At 40.0% G+C, this 20,836-nt stretch overlaps 1 protein-coding gene across 1 annotated transcript in view; it reads right to left on the bottom strand.

Annotated features, from left to right (window-relative positions):
• Positions 1-20,836, bottom strand: part of SLC26A8 (solute carrier family 26 member 8) — a 67,436-nt gene extending 46,600 nt beyond the window's left edge. The window contains exons 1-4 of the mRNA XM_014830922.3: positions 20,192-20,836; positions 15,843-16,029; positions 10,623-10,762; positions 369-485 (exon numbers count right to left, since the gene is read on the bottom strand). Coding sequence (XP_014686408.1) covers positions 369-485; positions 10,623-10,762; positions 15,843-16,027 — 442 coding nt within the window. The 5' untranslated portion in view covers positions 16,028-16,029; positions 20,192-20,836. The remainder of the gene's footprint in view (positions 1-368; positions 486-10,622; positions 10,763-15,842; positions 16,030-20,191) is intronic.

The raw sequence follows: 20,836 nt of genomic DNA, 5'->3' as shown, positions 1-20,836 counted from the left end.
TTGGTTATTATGGGTCCAGATGAAAGACGGATCCACTCTAGGAGTATTGGCAAAATTGTTTCTGGATCATCCAGATTGAAGGCAGTCAGATTCCAATGTGTGGTAGTTTCAACAAGGAGAGTACCTCTGTCCTTCAATTCCTTTGAGAAACAGCTTGCTGGCCTGTTTGTGTGGTGGTAACATTAATAATGACACACTAGAAGTGTTCAATTTCTAAAATCTGAACACTAACCCGATGGATAGAATGTCCATCTTCTGTCTCCTTTCTTTCTATCTTAAACATAGTTTTAACTTGGGTTCCTTAGCAATAAGTAAATGATCGAGGTGGAGACTTCATCCACCTCCTGTAGCTCCAGGACTGAACTCACCAATGGACATTTGATGACATGATCCAAAAATTACATAAATTACCGAAGAACAGAAAGCTGCATAAGTGACATTGAGAGGAGGAATCAGTTGCCTTGCCAGCAAACTAAACATCAGGCCTGAAAAGCAAGATAATTTAAGTAAGAAAAGGTAGCCTGGCTTTTAAAAGTCACCTTAAATAAAAAACTGTAAAGAATATTTAAAATAAAATTGATCTGTGTATACAGCTGACCAAGTATGGTAATATGGAGCATCCCCTGTCATACAGCCCTTAATTAGTACCTTGATGATCTCCTTTGACTCCCAGCTTCTCTTCCTATTTTACCACATGCTTTTACACCTCAACTCTCAATCACAGGCTTAAACACTTTTCGCTGCAAGGTCTTCATGATAATCACGGAAAGTAAACATCACAGCAATAAGATCTCTAATTCCAAGAGCTCAGACGCAGCCCTACTCCCACCCCGAGTCTAGTACAAGAAGGCCCTGGGAATCCTCCAGGACTGGAGATGAAGCTGGAGAGCAAGGCAAGAATCACACTTAACTGATTCCCAGTTGATATGTGTTGTCTCTCTTCCATATGCCAATCACTCCAGTCTCTTCCTTCAGCTCCTTCTTCAATACTTACTTTCCTCTCTAAGCAGCACCATAAGAATTTGGAAATTTTGAAGAAAATGGAATAATATACATGGTGTCATCCTTTGGTGTCTCAAGCCCACAGCTCCTGCCCCAAAGGCCTCTCTCCAACTTACATCATCACAGCCGTGTACTCATCTGAACTCAGTTGTGAGTCCAGTGAGCTGATTTAGTGTCTTAGACCAGCAAAGCTCTTTTTTTATGGGACAGTTCAAACACATACAAAATAGAGTGTAATGAACTCCCGTGTAAACCACTACTGCAATCTTTTTACATCTATGCCCCCATTCCTTTCCCACTCCATGTTATTTTGAAGCAAATCCAAGACATTAAATCATTTCACCTGTAGATATTTCAGCATAGATGTTTAAAAGAAGACTATCTTTTAATTTAACTGCAATACCATCATTATACCTCTGAAATTAATAACGGTTCTTTAAAATTATCAAATATCCAGGCAATGTTCAAATTTCCCTGCTTATCTCACAAACGGTTGGAGTGGTAGGGGGCCTTTAAGATGATCTGCTGTGGCTAATTGGTGTCCATGCCTTTGTGTGATCCCCACCCCTCAAGTATAGGATGGACCTAGTAACTTGCTTCTAATAAATAGACTACAACAAAAATGATAAGATGTCACTTTTGAGCTTAGGTTGCAAGAAGACTGTGGCTTCTGTTCTGGTTACTCTCGGGCTCTCTCTCTCTTTCATTTAGGTCACCAGCTATCAGAGTTGGCTTGAAGGGTGTGTGACCTATGCAGTCACATAAAGCCCTAGGTTTAGAAGGTTCCACACTTGGATTAATGCTCTACTCTGACCATCTTGAAATTCTCAATAAATTTTGAACTGGGGCTCTGCATTTTCATTTCACACTGGGCCCCACACAAGTAGTTGGTTCTACCCTGCCATGCTGTGAGGACACCCAAGCAAGCCATGGAGAGGACCATATGGCGAGAAACTTAGGCCTGCCAGCAAACACATGAGTGAGGCTGGAAGCTGATCATCCAGCCCCGTAAGCCTTGAGACGACTCACAGCTTGGCTGTAACATCATGAGACCCTGAGCCAGAGGTATGGTGGGTTTTGGGGTGATCTTTAAAAAAATTATTTGCTATTATATGTTGTGCTTTCTTTTACAATCTTTGTGTTTATATCAGGACTCAAATAAGGTCCTCAAATTTGTTGATGTGTCTCAAGTCTTGTAATTTATAGGTTCCCCTTTCCCATTTTTTTCCTAAGCAAGGCTCTATTGATTGCAAGAAACAGGAAATCTGCTTGAATTAGCATATGCAAAACAGGAAATTTATCAAAAGAGTACAAAAGGCAGTTGGGCCTTATCAGAGACTGGAACCAGAACTAAAAAGCCATCAGGAGCAAGGCAGCCATTTCCCCATTCTCTTTGTCTCCAGGCTTGCATGGTCTCCTGTCTTTGTTTCCAGTTTGGGGCTCTGCTGTGAATATTCCTGTATGTGGCTCTAGGCGCATAGATGTATGAGTTCCTCCAGATTATATATTACATAAGTTTCAGAAGCCTAACTGCTGGGGCATTTACCAGAGAATGCAGAACTATTTTCCTAATGGTTGTACAATTTACACTCCCATCAGCATGGTATGACAGTTCCCATCCACATCTGTATTTGCACATGATACTGTCAGATTTTCAATTTCAGTGTGTATGAGTTGGTGTGTAACTCATTTTAATTTCAATTTTCACTTCATTGATTACCAATAACGTTGACAGCCTTATTGAGTTGTTTCCTTACAGATTGGTAGGAGTATATCATAGCATAGATTTAAATCCTTTGTTGGGTATATGTGTTACAAATATCTCTCCCATTCTGTGGTTTGCTTTTCCATCTTTATGCTGTCTTTGAATGAGCAAAAGTTCTTAACTTTTACTTAATTCAATTTACCAGTATTTCCCTCTTATGCTAGTGCTTTATCATTTTCTACCTCAAGATCATGAAGATATATTATTCCAAAAAATCTTTATTGTTTTACCTTTCACATTTAGGTCTTTAATCTACCAGGAATGGATTTTGGTGTATGGTGTGACACAGAGGTCTAAAAATTGTTTTTTCACATAAGTGTCCAATTGTTTCACATCATTTATTGAAAAGTGTTTCTATAGTGACACACCTCATATAAACCATGAAACTTATACACATGTGACTCTTCTGTTTCATTGGCCCTAGTTGTCTATCTCTGCAACACCACACTGCATTAACTTTTTTTTTTTTTTTTGGTGAGGAAGATTGGCCCTGAGCTAACATCTGTTGCCAATCCTCCTCTTTTTTTTTTCTTTCCAAAGTCCCAGTTCATAGTTGTATATCCTAGTTGTAAGTCATTCTGGTTCTTCCATGTGGGATGCCACCACAGCATGGATTGATGAGCGGTGTGTAGGTCCCTGCCCAGGATCTGAACTGGTGAAGCCTGGGCTGCTGAAGCAGGGGGCGTGAACTTAACCACTCAGCCACAGGGCTGGCTCCCTTAATTACTTTTTTTAGTAATTAGTTTAGTAATAATTTTGATAATTAATTTGGTAATCTCCACTTTTATTGTGAAATATAATATATACATAGAAAATACATTAAAATAGATGTTGAGCTTAATAAATATTTATGCAACCACCACAGAGGTCTTTGATCACGATCCCATCTCTCCCCACAGAGGTATTCATTATTTTGGCTTTTGTAATAATAATTTCTTTCCTTTTCTTTATAGTTTTACCAGTAGTGTACATATCCCTAAACAATGTAGTTTGGTTCAGCCCACTTTTGAACTTTATATTAATGGAGTTATACTGTATGTAATTTTTATTTCTGCTTCTTTTGCTCAATATTATGCATATAAGAGTCTTCCACGTTGTGGTGAGTTGCTTGAGATTGCTCATATTCTGTCTATTTCAGTATACGCATATATGAACGTTTATTTATTCTTTCTACTTTTGATGGACATTATCTTAAATATTATAACTTTATATTAAGTCTTGATGGCTGGAGGAGCAAGTCCTCCCATGTTGTTCTTCTTCAAAAGAATTTGGCTATTCTTGGCTTTTCATACTTACATACACATTTTAGAGTCTGTCTATAATGTTCCATTAAGAAATCCTGTTGGGATTTACAGTGAGATTGTAATGAATCTATAAATCTATTTTAATACTCTCTCTCTCTCTCTCTCTATATATATATATTTTTTCTTTCCCAAAGCCCCAGTACATAGTTGTATATTCTACTTGTAAGTCCTTTTAGTTCTTCTATGTGAGCTGCTTCCACAGCATGGCTACCGAGAGATGAGTGGTGTGGTTCCACGCCCAGAAACAGAACCTTGGCCACGGAAGAGGAGTGTGTTGAACTTTAACCACTAGGCCATCAGGGCTGGCTCTATAAATCTATTCTGAGAGAACTGAGATCTTTAAGTATTGAGTCTTCCAACCCATGAACATGCTATCTTTCAATTAGTTTAGGTCCTCGTTAATATTACTCAGTGAAGTTGTGTAATTTCTCTCTAGAGGTCTTGCACACCGTAGTTTCATTGCAATTTACTTCATATTTATTATACTTTGGTAAACGCTATCTTTTTAAAAATTTTCACTTTGTTTCTTGTAGGTACACAAGAATATAACTGATTTTTATATACTGATCTTGTATCCAGCAACCTTGATGAAATCTTATTAATTCTATTAATTTATCTGTAGACTTTTGAATTCTCTACATAAAAAATTATCCTCTATGAATTGTTTTATTTCTTCCTTTACAATCCTTATGCCTTATATTTCTTTTTCTTGCTTTAATAAATGCCAGGAATTCCAGTCTAACGTTAAATAGCCCCTATTTACTTTTGATAAGCAACATGTAGCATGAAGAGAAAGTCTTTAGAAATGTAGGGTTTCAAATAACTTACCAATTCAGGGAAAGTGAGAGAATTACTTGGGAACAGCTTGAGAATTAAGTTATCTAGTCTCAGTTAAGATTAGTCCATGGAGAAATAGAGGGAAACTAAGTTTCCAAACTTTCCAGTGCCTGAACTTTTAAAAAATTTTAAACTAATTTTAGGCCTACAGAAAAGTTACAAAAATAATACCGAGAGTTTCCGTATATCCCTTCCCTTGGTTCCTTAATGTTAACATTTTACATAATCACAGGATAATTATCAGAATCAGGATATTAACATTGGAAATCACCTAAAGACTTTATTTGAATCTCATCAGCTTTCCCGCTAATTTCCTTTTTCTGTTCCAAGATTCTGTCCAGAGTCCCACATTCCATTTAGCTATTTCTCCTTAGTCCTGCAATCTGTAACAGTTCCTCAGTCTTCACTTGTCTTTCTTGACTTTGACACTTTGGAAGAGTATTAATAGATCAGTTGTTTTGCCAAATGACCCTCAATTTGTGGTTGTCCTAGGTTCCCTCATGATTGTACTAAGGTTGCACATTTTGGTGAGAATACTACAGAGATGATGCCGTGTCCTTCTTCACGCATCATCAGTAGTGGAGTGGTTAATAAGTACCTTGAGGAAGATACTTTGAAATGATGCAATTTCCATTACATAGTTGGCAAAGTTTCACCCGCTAATTTTAACATCTATTCGTGGATTTAACTACAACAGTTATTACTGTGGTGTTTCCCTAATGGTGATTTTCTATTTTCTTTTACATTTATAAACTGGAATTTTACTGTAAGGGAGATCTAGTACCTTTTAAATAAGGTCTTCACTATGCAGTATTTTTGTTTCATTTGCAGAAAATTATTAAGTCATTAGGTCCTGCCTGTTCAATTGTAAGTAAAACTTTTGAATTATTTACACTGCAGATTATTTCATTATGTACACTACTTAAAGTAATACACAATTCTTTAGTCAGTTAGCAAGAGTTTCTTGGCTTCACTCATTCATATGGTGATGTAATCCTTATTATTCAACAAATGTCTTGAGTACCTACTTTACTAGATACTGTGCTGGATGCTAGGTAAACTTATACATCCTAATGCCATTCTTATTCTGGTACCAAATTACACTGATGACTTGGTAATTTGTGAATGGGATGTCCTCAAACTTTGACCACAAATGAAAGACCTTTGATGAGTGGGAGTCAGCAGGGGACTCATAGTTAAAGCATCAATGCCAAGAGTTCAGGTCTCTCATTGCAGCACCACAGGAACGCTAGAGACTGTCTGATACTTTCCTGGAAGTGAATATTCTCATACAAATGGAGGATTTTGGTTTGCAGCTCCCACATGGAAATTCTGAAAGGTACTCCTTTATTCTGGGAATGCAAGGCTAATCCAATATTTTAAAATTTGTTAATGAAATCCACCATATTAACAAGTCTAAAGAGAAAAACCACATGATCATATCAATAAATGCAGAAAAAGCACTTGACAAAATACAATACCCACTCATGATAAAAATTCTCAGCAAATTAGAATAGATGGAAACTTCCTCTGCCTAATAAAAGGCATCTACAAAAATCCTACAGCTAATATAATACTTAATGGTGAAAGATTGAATGCTTTCCCCCTAAGATCAGGAACAACGCAAGAATGTCTATTCTTACCACTCTTATTCAACATAGTACTGGAAGTCTTAGCCAGTACATAAGCAAGAAAAAGTCATAAAAACCATTCAGATTAGAAAGAAAGAAACACAACTGTCCATATTCACAGATGACATGATTATCAATGTAGTAAATCCCAGGGAATCTACAAAAGATTCTTAGAACTATTAGGTGAGATGCAAGATACAAGGTGAACACACAAAAATCAATTGTATTTCTATACACAAACAATGAACGATTAGAAAACAAAAATGTTTTTAATTACCATATATAATATCTCCTCCAAAATGAAATACTTAGGTATAAATCCAACAAAACATGTACAGAATCTGTATGCTGAAAACTACGAATGCTGATGAAAGAAATCAAAGAAGACCTAAATAAATGGAGAGACATACTGTAATCATTTATTGGAGATTCGACATAATAAAGTTATCAATTCTCCCCAAAGTGATCTATGGACTTAATGCAAAAGGTATCAAAATGTCAGGAGGATCTTTTGAAGATGTTGACAAGCTGATTCTAAAATTGATATGGAAGAATAGCTAAAACAATTTTGAAAAAGAACTAAGTTGGAGGAATCACAGTACCCAATTTTGACTCATTATAAAGATACAGTAATTGAGACATGAGATTGGCAAAAGGATAGACACATACATCAATGGAACAGAATAGAGAGAATCCAGAAACAGACCCACAAAAATACGGCTATTTCACTTTTGACAAAAGTGAAAAAACAATTAAATGGAGGGTAGTCTTCTTTAAAAATGATGTTGAAAATGTAACAAAAAATAAATCTTTACCCAAACTTCATATCTTACATAAAGATTAACTCAAAAGGGATCATAGATCTAAATGTGAAACATGTAAGACTTTCAGAAGAAAACATAGGAGAAAATCTTTATGACCTACGGTTAGATGAAGAGTTCTTATATGGGGTAAGGAAAGCACAATCCATAAAAGGAAAAAAACTGATAAATTGGACTTCATCAAAATTAAAACCTCTTGCTCTGTCAAAGACACTGTAAGAGAATGAAAAGATGAGCTACAGACTGAGAGAAAATATTTGCAAATCAGAAGTCTGACAAAGGACTTATATCTAGAATACATAAAGAGTTCTCAAAAATTAACAATAGGAAAAGAAAAATCCCAGTTAAAAAATGGGCAAAGGACTTGAACAGGCACTTCACCAAAGAGGATATGAGGATAGCAAAAAAGAACATGAAAATATGTTCAACCTCATTAGTCATTAGGGAAAGGCAAATTAAAACCATGATGAAATACCACTACGTACCTCTCAGAATGGCTAAAATGAAAGATACTAAAAACTAGACCACAAAATTAAAACTTTTGCTCTGTGAATACTCTGTTAAGGGGATGAAAGGACAGGATACAGACTGGGGGAAAATATTTGCAAAACATAAAAGACAAAGGTACTAGTACCTAGAATATATAAAGAACTCTCAAAACTCAACAGTAGAAATGCAAACAATCCCATCAGAACATGGGCAAAAGACATGAAGAGCCACTTCATTAAAATATAGAGATAGAAAGTTAGTCTCTGAAACGATGTTAAACATCATTAGCCATCAGGGAAATGCAAACTGAAGCCACAAAGGGATTTCACCACACGCCTATCAGAATAACTCAAATAAAAAGCAGTGACAATACCAAATGCTAGTGAGGATGCAGAGCAACTGGATCACTCACAGATTGTTGGTGGGAATGTAAAAGGATACAGCCACCCTGGAAAACAGCTGGGCAGTTTCTAAAAAAACTAAATATGCAACTACTATACAATCTAACAATTGCAGTCTTGAACATTTATACCAGAGAAATGAAGACTTGTGTTCATTAACCTACACACAAATGTCCATAGCAGCTATATTTATAATAGCCCAAAGCTGCAAACAATCCAGATGTCCTTTGTGGGTGAGTGTTTAAACCAACTGTGGTACAGCCACACCATGGAATACTATTCAGCAATAAAAAGGAATAAACTATTGACACACATAACAACCTAGATGAATCTCCAGAGAATTATGATGAGTGAAAAAAGCCAATCCCTGTATGACTCATTTAAATAACTTTCTTGAAAAGACAACATTATAGAAATGAAGAACAGGTTAATGATTGCCAGGCATTAAGCAGGGGATGGGGCAGGAGGCAAGCGGGGGTGACTACAAATGGGCAACATGAGGGATCCTTGTGGTGGTGGAAATGTTCTGTATCTTCACTGTATCGATGATAATATCCTGGTTGTGAGATGGAGCTACAGTTTTGCAGGATGTTGCCTCTGGGGAAAGTGGGTAAAGGATACAAAGGATCTCTCTGTAGTTTCTTACAGATGCATGTGAATCTATAATTATCTCAAAATAGAAAGTTTAATTAAAAAATGCTGACAATATCAAGTGCTGACAAGAGTTTGGAGGAACTAGAACCCTCATATATTGCTGGTGGGGCTGTAAAATGGTAGGCATGGCCACTCTGGAAAACAGTTTGGCAATTTCTCATAAAGTTAAACATACACTTACCATATGACCAACAATACCATTCCTGGGGATTTACCTTAAAGAAATGAAAACTGCATTCACACAAAAACCCGTGCATGAATGTTCATAGCAACTTTGTGACAGCCAAAAACTAGAAACAAAATGTCCATGAACAAGTGAGTGGATAAATAAACTGTGATACAGCCATACAGTGGAATATTACTCAGCAATAAAAAGGAATGAATTACTGATGCATGTAACAATTTGCACTCATGTCAAAGAAATAAAGCTGAATTAAAGAAGCCACCCTTCAAAAGTTGCATGTTGTATAAGTCCATTTATATGATATTCTCAAAAAGACAGAACTATGGTGATGGAGAACAGATCAGTGGTTGCCAGAGGATAAAGATTAGGGAAAAATGTGACTAAAAAGTGGGGATGGTACAAGAGAGTTTTGGGGCTGATGGAACTGTTATGTATCTTGATTGTGGTGTTGGTTACACAAATCTATACATGTGCTTAAATTTAGAGAACTGTACACCAAAAGGGAAAAAAGTCAATTTTACTGTATGATAAAGAATTAATTTTTTAAAAAGGGATGCTTTTTCTCCAACTAACAGCCGTGTGCCAGGGTTGGACTTGAGCTACCACTTGCCCCTTTGATTGGCGTCTTTCGTTCTTTATACAACCTGTACAATCACAAGTTTCAATCCTGCCTTGTTGGCCCCAGAAGAATAGAGAAATAGCGGTGTCTAAAGACTACGTAGGGAATTGTGAACTACCGTGAGTAAAAGATTAACAAAATCCTTTCTCTTTCTCTGTGGATAAATTTGATCTTGGGTTAACTTTCTAGCTCTGTTTCTCTGGAAACCTGACAATGGTAGAATGTCAGCTGTGTTACCAGCCAACATTGGTTGTGGTAGTAATGAGCCTAAATAGTAAACTCTATCTAGAGCAAGAGGACTGTGAATGAAAGGTAACTATCCAGTGGGAAGCCCTAGCTTTGAGCTTCTCTGAGCACAATGACTCCTGTAACCGGGCGTGTCGCTCGTGGGACCCTGGAAGCAACAGTTACATGAATTATAAGAGATGTTGGTTCCTATTTGGGAAGCGAGGTTTCTACAGCCTAGACAACTCCTGTGTCTATCTGTGTGACCTTGCTGTCTTATGTCAGAACTGCCACTTGGAAGACCAGAGAGTAGCCCCTGGACTGCTGGGTGTGAGGCTTGTGAAGTGATGTTAGCATGCTGTGTTTTCTATCCTTCACCTTTCTAAGTAAAATCAATGCTAAGTGAGGTCTATTGTAGCCACGTGAGTATGAAATGACTAGTTAAACAAAAAATGACCATGAGTAGGCATTGCAAATACTCTTGAAATTATTCAGGGGTCTAAACTAAACTGAGTCTTTTGGAACCACCCTGGAAGAGTTCAAAATCTGGCAGGTAAGGGAATAAATGGTAATGGTGTGAAAGGAATGCACATGTTCTTCTATTCATCTAACACAAGTAATTGTTTACTCTGGGCAAGTGGAAAAGTCTGATGTATTGTCTGTGTGTGAAAGGCTTCATATCTTCCTTACCTTGGGGAACTTGCACAAGGCCAACACTTATACCGGCCAGTAAGTCTCCAAGAAGCCAATCCTTGAATCGATACAAACACATCCACTCTAGGAAGGGAAAGATTGTAATCATGCATCTTAGGAACTTGTGCCATGAGCAGCTGTGAGAGAGAAGAACAGAGACTTGATTAGGTTCTCCAAAGACAACGGCCACATAGCCAAGAGAAGGCACAGTGCATAATTCTTCCCGTGCAGCAGAGTTTCTTGTCAGCACCATTGACATTTTGACATATTGGACTGGATAATTCTTTGTTGTGGGGCTGTCCTGTGCATTGTAGGATGTTTAGCAGCATTCCTGGTTTCTACCCACTAGATGCCAGTAGCACCCCAGTTGTGACAACCCAAAATGTCTCCAGTCATTGCCACATGGTCCCTAGGGGACAAAATCGCCCCTGTTTGAGAACCAGTGCCATATATATGACAAGAAATAAGTCTTGTAAGTCCAGTGTACCCATCAGGTTTTTGTTTTTACAGAATGTTTGGAAAGAATTAAACCTACCAATTTTCCAGCAGAGAAATGGACTGTTGTTGCCTTCCCTTGATAAGGACAGCTTCTGAGATGTGACATTGGTGGCTGGCAGGAGCAATGAACACATACACATCATTCCCATATACTAAAATTTTTTACCAAATATTAACTCTTTATGGCTTTGACCTGTAATGTGTAGAAATTTATAAAAAGTATAGAATATGGAGCCCCGTGCTTAAGGAGTTAGCCACATAAAGAAAAGGCAATAAAATAAGGCTTTATTATTCTTTACCCCAGTGGATGTCAACCAGAAGCAATTTTGTTCCTGAGGTAACATTTAGCAAAGTCTGGAGACATTTTTGATTATCATGACTGGCTTCTAGTGGGCAGAAGCCAGGGATGCTACTAAGCATCCTACAATGTATAGGACAACCCAATTTTATGGTCCAAAATGTCAAAGATGCTGAGACTGAGAAAACCTACTTTAACCTTTAGATCATCTAAAACAGCAGAATCAACATCAATCAATCAATCAATCAGTAAAACGAATTTGGTTTTAAATCGCTTTTTGCTATGGACATTTTAGTATGGGCCGAAAGCAAACAGTATAAAGATTTTTCATGTAGGAGCGGTCGTTGGATAATTGGGCTTTGACTATAGCAACAAATATAATTTCAGCGTATGCACGCCTGAAATGCATGCTCAGAAAAGAAGTAATTGCACACATGTTTGACTCTCACAACTATAAGCATTACTATCCCTAAGGTAGTTAAGGCCAAATAAGTGTAAGTGACTTCGCCAAGGTCACAGTAGTAAGTGTGGGCAGAGAGGGGCCTAGAAACCAGCTCGTCAGTGTTCTGTCCACTCTATTACTGCCATGGTTCCTATTGACAGCTGTTAAATTCTGCTCAGGAGCCAGAAGCAAAACCATTGGTTTGGAAGGAACATCACATTGCTATTTATATGAGAGTCCCTGGGTGTTAGGCAGGTGCACAGAGCGCGCTCTCTCCAACTCTGGCGTCTGTGAGGAGAGCAGAGCATGGCACTGGGACAATGCCATCCTGCACCTGGTCCAGCCTCCCCTCCTCTCCACGTGCCACTTGGCAGAAGACTAGCCACCCTAGGCAGAGTCCTCAAAGCTCTTCAGCATGGCAAAAAATAAAATAGACACGGAATGATGAGAATCTAACACTTAAAGGAATCAAGGAAGGAGTTAGAGGAATATAGAGGAATAGAAATTGAAGCTGGTGGGGAAATAGGATAAGCATTTCAACATGAATCTGGATTTTAGTTAAGGCATCCTAAAAGCGAGGAGTGTCAGAGGCCATGTGAAAGCACAGGGGAGATTTGACAAGAAAGGGAGCATTTGCACTTGCTAACTAAAAGGGAGAAAATGAGGAAAGAGATGAGGTTTTCTACAGAGAGGAAGAGATGGACTTAAAAGACTACTTTTTTTACTAAAAAAAGTCCCATTTATATAGTGCTTTCTATTTGCAAGGTGTTTTATAAGTACTCTTTAAATCCTCATAATCGCCTTACAAGGTAGGTGCTATTATCACCCCCATTTTACAGATGAGGAAACCGAGGCACAGTAGGGCTGGATAGCTTACCTAAGGTCACACAGTTGGGAAGCAGCAGAACTGGGACTCACAAGCAGGCACTCTGGCTCCTGAGTCTTGCTCTTAACCACAGTGCTGTGCTCCCTTTCAGGTGAAAGTTCAGAAGTGGATGTAACTGTCTGTTGTAGAAATAGGGAAGGAGAGCGGCTACAAAAGCCCAGGGGAGGCAGGACGGGTCAGACATAAGTGTCTAAGGACGGGTCAGGCGGACGGGAGTCAGCTTGAACTTCTTTGGTAGTACTTGTTTATGATGAGGTATAAGTCAGGCAAAGACTATCCTTTTGTCAGAAACAAAGCCAATGTGGCCCTCAGATGGCGTCTTTGACATTGACCTCTGACCCATCCTGGAGCAGAGAAAATGTAAGTAGTGATGGAAGTCTGGGGAGGGACATACGAGACCACAACTTGCAAGAGACAGGATATGGACAAAGGAGAAGAGAGAGCCCCAGAGAGAGGAAGGTTTGCAATAGAGCTGTGTGCAGGCCTTCCTCACTTGTCACCAAAAACATGCCAATTGTGGGTGATAAATCAAGAGACGAGAGAGACTAATAAAGCCAGTGTGTGAGTGAGTACAACTTGAGTGATTAGGGTTCATAGTGTGCTGTAGGTCACAAAGGGTTCTTATTCTCAGGTTAGTGGATCTCCAAGGGGTCTGTAGATAGAATTCGTGGGGGTATGTGAACTTAGGAAAAATCATATCTTTATTTTCACTAACCTCCTAACTGAAACTTAGTATTTCTCTCAATAATGAACATTGACAACAAACCACAGCAGTACCAGCAGAACTTGACCGTCACCACTAGAAATCACAAACATTTTCATATTACATTAAAATTGCTACAGATATCTTAAAATATCATTTATATTCATCACTACTTTGAAATAACGGTAATTATTAGACCCACTGTGTTAAATTTTGGAATTTTTCATATTTTGACAATTATATTTCAGTATAACTGGTTTCTTTTATAATCCTATATATTTTATGCATTAAAAAATATTCTGGCCAAGACCATTTAATGAGGGAAGAATAGCCTCTTCAACAAATGGTGCTGGGAAAATGGGATATCCACATGCACAAGAATGAATTTGGACCCTTACTTTATACCATATACAAAAATTAAATCAAAATGGATCAAGGATCTAAATTTAAGAGTTAAAGAAGAAAACATAAGGGAAAGTCCTCATGATCTTGGATTTCACAATAGTATCTTAAAGAAGACATCAAAATCACAGGCAAAAAAAAAAAAAATAGATGTCAGAATTCATTGAAATTAAAAACAGTAGGGAGCCAGCCCAGTGGCGCAGCTAAGTTCATGCACTCCACTTCAGTGGGTGGGATTTCCTGGTTTGGATCCTGGGTGCAGACCTATGTACTGCTTATCAAGCCATGCTGTGGCAGGTGTCCCACATATAAAATAGAGGAAGATGGGCATGGATGGTAGCTCAGGGCCAATCTTCCTCAGCAAAAAAAAAAAAAAAAAAGAGGCAGATTGGCAGCAGATGTTAGCTCTGAGCTAATCTTCCTTGGAAAAAAAAAAACTGTTGTTCACCAAAGGACACTGTGAAAAGAGTGAAAAGACAACCTAAAGATTGGAAGAAAATATTTGCCAATCATGCATCTGATAAGGGTTTAATATCTAGAATATATAAAGAACTCCTACAACTCAACAACAAAAAGACAACCTAATTTTAAAAAGGGCAAAGGAAATAAATAGACATATCTCCAAAGAAGATATAAAAATGACCAATAAGCACATGAAAAGATGCTCATCATATTTAGTTATTAGAGAAATGCAAAAAAAAAAAAAAACCCCACAATGAGATACCACTTCACACCTCCTTGGATGGCTATAACAAAAAAAGGAAACTAACAAATGTTGGAGAGGCTATGGAAAAAATGGAACACCTGTACATTGCTAATGTGAATGTACAATGGTGTAGCTGCTGTGAAAAAGTTTGTCAGTTCCTCAAAAAGTTAAACATAAAATTACCGTATGATCCAACAATTCCACTCCTAGGTATATACATAAAAGAATTGAAAACAGGGACTCAAACAGTTACTCCTATGCCAATATACATGGCAGCATTATTCACAATAGCCAAAAAGTGAAAACAACTCAAATGTCCATCAACAGATGAATGGATAAACAAAATATGATATATACATACAATGAAATGTCATTCTTCAGCCCTAAAATGAAATGAAGTACTGATCCATGCTACAACATGGATGAACCCTGAAAACATTATTCTAAGTGAAATAAGCCAGACATGAAAGGCAAATATTGTGTGATTCCACTTACATGAAATATCTAGAATAGACAATTCGTAGAGACAGAAAGTAGAAGAGAGGTTACCAGGGGCTGGGGGAGGGGAAAACGGGAAGTTATTGCTTAATGGGTACAGAATGTCTGCCTGGGGTGATGAAAAAGTTTTGAAAACAGATGGTGGTGGGGGTTGCACAACATTGTGAATGTCGTTAATGCTGCTGATCTGTACACTTAAAAGTAGTTAAGATGGCCAATTTTATGTTATATATATATTTACCACAATAAAAACAGTCAAAAGAAATTCTGAAAAGAGGTTCATAAGCTTTGCTGGATTGCTAGAAGGTTCATAGCACAAAAACAGGTTAAGAGCCCCTGAACTGAAGGACCTACGTCGTCACATTGACTTTCAGAGGTGGTGCTTCTCTGTTGACGACTATGAGTACTATGTGGGCACCGCTGGATAAGAGATGAGAAGGATCTCATTTTGCTATCATTAATTTGTCCACCCTGATTGCTTGTTTTGTTGTCTCCTAAACTGATAATGGTGGTTAATCAAACTATGTATTTATTAAATATCCCCAGATGCTGTGAGGGACAGCCAAGGTCTTAATGCCCAAGAAGTTTACAATCAAGAAGGTGTTACAAAACAAACCACACACACACACACACACACACAAACTGAAGAGAAATTACTCAGGAAGCTAAGGGTTCTGGTGAGAAGAACTCAGAAGAGGAAGACAGAAGTAGTCACCAAAGGAATCAAGTAGGGTTTTGAACGTGCTGCCGGTGTGGCGGCAGCTGAATGAGCGCACAAACGCACCGGCACTGGACGTTGTGTCTGAAGGTGGTGATGTTGATGTCCATGTTCCCAGAGGAAGCGGTCTTCCTTCTGTGCTCCTGATGAAAGGTCTCCTCATTGTACACGTCGCGCTTAACATCATACGAGAAAGAATTTTGCCTATATCTAGAGCCAAAACCCTGGAGGCTCCTTTCTGATTGCATCATTCCTGGATGAGTGGAAAGAAACCAGACAAAAACAATTAAAAAAATATCTAGACCCTTGGCACATTTTTATGGAAATACCTATAATGATATCATAAGATACCTATAATGGTATCTTATGTTTGCATAATACATTGTAGTTTTCTAAAACTTTCTCGTGTCTTGTACAATTTTATGCTCAAAACCGCCCTATGGAGAATGCAAGGTATGTATTATTCTCACTTTCTAAATGGAGAAACCAAAGCCCAGAAGTTTAAACAGTCTTGGCTATTTAGTAGAGTCAGGACTAGAACCCAGGTGTCCTGCTAGGAAGCCTAGTTTTCTTTATATTCAATTATGTTGCTATGTTGCAGGGAAATGATCAAGAGGTAAAGATCAGTATTAACCACAAATTTTCACTGAAAACGCTAAGGGTTAAGTGGTCAATACAGTGCCTTCTAACTCCTTCTCTACGTAAAATAGCATCCATCATCTCTTTACCTTTCCCTTTTCTTCATAACACTCGCCAGCACCTGATTCAATATTTTCCTATTTGTCCATTGTCTATTTTCCACACTAAAACATAAGTCCAAGAGGCAGGAATTTGACTCATTCATGTCTGTATCCCCGGGCCCAGAATAGTGCCTGACACTTAGCAGGGCCTCAAGAAACATTTCCTGAATGACTGTCAAGTATCCAGTTTGTGGCATCATGGCGGGGCCGCAAAAGCATAGCACAGGGTATCGGGAGACTGGGGTTCTAGCCCTGGCTGTTTTTCTAACTACCTGTATGAGTGGGGGCAAGTTTCTTAGAAACTGAGTTTTAGTTTCCTTGTCCATAAAATGACATGGTTGGACCACATGATCTCTAAGGGTCACATTAAGCTTTAAAAATCTGTATCGTCTTGCTCTTCTAAGAGAATGAGGAGGAGAAGTTAATGGGGATGGATATAGATCCATCTCTGGGAGAAAGTGTAACCATTCTTGATCATCTGTGTTTTTGAATAATAAGAAAGGCATAAACTCTGAAAATCTTCCTCATAAATATGAAAAAGTATATATATATATATATCACTCCGTTATAAAATATATAGGTGAACACTCAAATTAAGTAGATTATACAAATAGTTCTTTGGTAGGTAAGGCTGCAAACAAGTTTAATGTATCGGCAACTTTGTTTTCCTTCAGAATGATCATGTATCATTGTCACCAACATTTATGGGACACTTACTATACACTAAGCATTGCACTACATCTTTTCATGAGTTATTTAATTCCCACAACAATCCCGGTGTTACTATTATCCCCACTTTATAGGTGGTAAAACTGAGGTTTTGGAAAAGTTAAGTAACCGGGCCACAGTTATATATTGTATTTTTACCCTCGAAGCTTTGGGTAGCAGGAGTGTGCTGTATAACACCTATGAACTAAAGACCTCAAATTCAATAAAGAAGCGAGAATGTGGTTAGGGAATATAGAAGAGAAGGGAAGGGGTATTTTGCAATGTATCACAAGTGAATTAGTGCTTCGTGTCTTTTACATTAAAAAAAGGTAGAACTGTACATTAAAACATAAGTAATATTTTCCCTTTTCCTTCCCTCACCCGTAGGAATATTGATGCAGTCTCCCCCACTTTTCCCATGTAATCGTTTAATAACCTTCCATTACTAGAATATATCTGTTCCTGGCAACTAAAAGAGCCTAATTAACCTGCTAATTATAAATTATATTGAGATTATAAAAATTGCCATCCTGAGTTGATCCTGGGTCTAGAATCCAGCACTTTGTTTCTGAAAGTGGCACTAAGACGGGCTGAGTGTGAAGCAGGCAACATGTGAGCATCAAAGCAGGGTGGGAACAGTGGGACTGGCGAACGCAGCAGCAGCTACTTGGCACCAGCAATGTTGCCATGGGTCCTGTGGGGCCCAGCATGGCCAGATCTGATCTTTTCTAAGAGAAGCCATAATTCCAGACGTTTATGTGAAATCTCTTGATTTTTAAATGTTGTCAATTACTTTACATATTTTTTAAAACACAGTATATATCTAACAAAACACCTCTGCAGGCCAGATCCAGGCTGTGGCCCACCAGTGTCTGCCCTCTGCACCAAGAGCCTTGTTGTGGAAGACACAAAGTATCCTCATCTCCTCCCACCACGAATTATAGTTTATCCCCCAAGAATTTCTCTAACTTTCTTTCAAAGTTAACTTTTCTGTTGTCATCCCCTTTGGAGGTATTATATCCCACTAGTTCAGTTACAGAAAGTAGTGTTCCATTTTACTGTCTTCATTCCACATCATTTATATTCCAAGAGGTGGCCCCCATCTACTAGACTAGGCTTTGGTAAGTTTGTCTGCTTTTATTTTCACAGTTTTATACATTTCTACCACATGCACGCTTGGCCTTCATTTATTTCACCTGTGTGAAGAACGCTATTTCACCTGTGGTCAGTTAATTTCGTGTCCCACAAACATTTGCTGAATGCTAGGTGCTCTGGGGGTACAAAAGAACAAAGTCTCCAAAATGTAGTAGAACAATAATATCGAAATATACTGCTCTAAGAGTTTAGAGGTGGGAAAGACAGGAATTCACATTTATTGCTGCCCAGCCATATGCCAGGTTCTTCACACACAACCTTTCAAGAGATAGGCGCTATTTTCCTGGTAATGATTATCCTCATTTTACTGATGTATTTAGTGAGTTCCCCAGAGTCATCCAACAATTAAATAGCAGAGCCAGAATTGAACCCATTCTTTCTGAGTCCAAAATAGATGCCACATCCAAATACCATGTGATCTCCTACAGAGTGGGATTAATAATCCCAACCTAGAGGGATGAGGGGCCTCCTGGGGGAGATAGAATTTGAGCTCCACTCTGTCTCCACTGGGAGCAGGGAGGCAAACAAAGTATTTCAGCAAGAGAACAGGATAAAATGACAGAGATAAGGCAACTAATTCAATAGATCTGAGTAAAGTCCGTGCTAAACCCAAAAAATTAGGTTGAGGACTATTCTTGCAGAGTCTTGAATGCTGGGTTGAAGCTAGATATTTTAGCTATTTAGAATGTTTGAGGAGGAGTAGTAACACGCACAGAGACATGCTTTGGGAAGACGAATCGTGTCAGTGGTATGGTCTAGAACTGTGCTGTCCAGTTGCCAGTGGCTATTTAAATTTAACTTAATTAAAATAAAAAATTCAGTTCTTCAGTCGCACTAGCTACATTTCAAGCGCTCAACAGCCAGGGGCTACCATACTGGACAGTGCAGGTATAAAGCATTTCCATTCTCACAGAACATTCTAGTGGACAGTGGAAGATAGGAGAGATGGAGGCAAAAAGACCAGTTGGAGACCATTACTATTATGGTCATCTTTCATATGTTCTCTATAATCATGGCAAGGTAAAATTCACTTGCAAAATTTCAAAACAAGCATTTGTAATTCCCTCAGAAACAACAGCTCTTGGCCCCTTACTACCTACATTTTTATGGGGAGTGTATGTGGTGTACAGAAGAGACACAAGCAGAGAGCCCTGCTTTCAGTACCCTGCAGTCACTCTGTCTAGTGGCTGCGGATGGCTAATAAGACGACAGCCCTCACGGAGCTGACCATCAGACAGATAAACAAGCTACTTTGAGGCGACCTGGTGAGAGTGTTAACAGTGGGGGGTCAGAGAGAAGCTCATTTTGGGGGTGGGGATGCTGGAGGAGGCTTCACGGCCGGGTCACTGACGGATAAATAGGACTTGATAGGAAGAGAAAGGGGCCAAGTGGGGTGGGAGCGGGGGCTCAGTCAGAAGAACAAAATGAACCAAAGCGGTAAGTCTGCAAGAACGAGGAGGGTGTGGGCGGCAGGCCTCAGGAGGAGGTGGATGGGCGGTCGGGTGAGGCTCGCGCAGCAGACCACTTCTGCGCCTCCTGACAACGCAGACGACCAAGCTGGAAAGGATTCAGCTTGCAAAACGCACGCATTGTCCCTTGTCATTGCCGTGGAGACAGTAGCTCTGAGAGAGAAGCTCCCAGGGACCACCGTCATTCATTCATTCCACAAACATTCACCGAGCGCCTGCGGCGCGCCTGGCGCTGCCGGTGACGGACGCAGCCCCTCCCGGTGTGACGGGCGGCTGGCCCCTAGCACCCGGCCGCCCGCAGCCCGCAGCCCCGGGTCCCCGGGCGTCCCCGGCGGCGGCTCACCTGCTTCCCCGGCTGCGGCGGGAGTGCGGGCGCTGCAGTCGGACGCGGCCCCGGCCGGGCTGGTGGCGCAGTCCACGCGGACGCCGGCGGTTCCCGAGCCGTTGCGGCCGAACCCGCGGGCGTTGGGGCCGGCGGGCGGGGGACAAGAGCAAGGGGCGAGGAAGGGGAGCAGGGGCGGCGGGGGCGGGGAGCAGGGTACCGCCCTCCAGTACCTGTGCCGTGCGGGCCCCCTCCCTGGGCCACCCGGGCCTCCACTCGCCTCGAGGTTTGACCACTCTTGCTTGAGGGCCTACTGGGTGCCGGCCTCGCGCCCGCGCTTCATGCAGTAATTCACTTGAGTCTCCCGCCCACCGCGTCAGGACGGAAGACGCAGGAGGACCCTGGAGGCTAGAGGGTCCCCAGGTCCCCAGGCCCAGCGCTCAGCCCCACAAGCCTGGCCCCTCCCACTGAGGGACACTCTCCCGCCCGGGTCTCCCGCTCTCCCCGGCCCGGCTCCCTTCCCTCCGAAGCTCAGTCCTTATCACTGTCTCTCCCTAAGCCTTGTATTCCTGCTCGGCCCAGTTACCTTTGCTTGATTACTGCATTAATGTTAACATATTATTCACTTCTCCGATTCCTTTTTGTAAAGTGTCTCACCCCCCATAA

This window comes from Equus asinus, chromosome 8, assembly GCF_041296235.1.
Source record: "Equus asinus isolate D_3611 breed Donkey chromosome 8, EquAss-T2T_v2, whole genome shotgun sequence".
Classification (NCBI taxonomy): Eukaryota; Metazoa; Chordata; class Mammalia; order Perissodactyla; family Equidae; genus Equus; species Equus asinus.
Note: the sequence above shows the minus strand (reverse complement) of the source record. Positions and strands in the feature narration are given on the sequence as shown.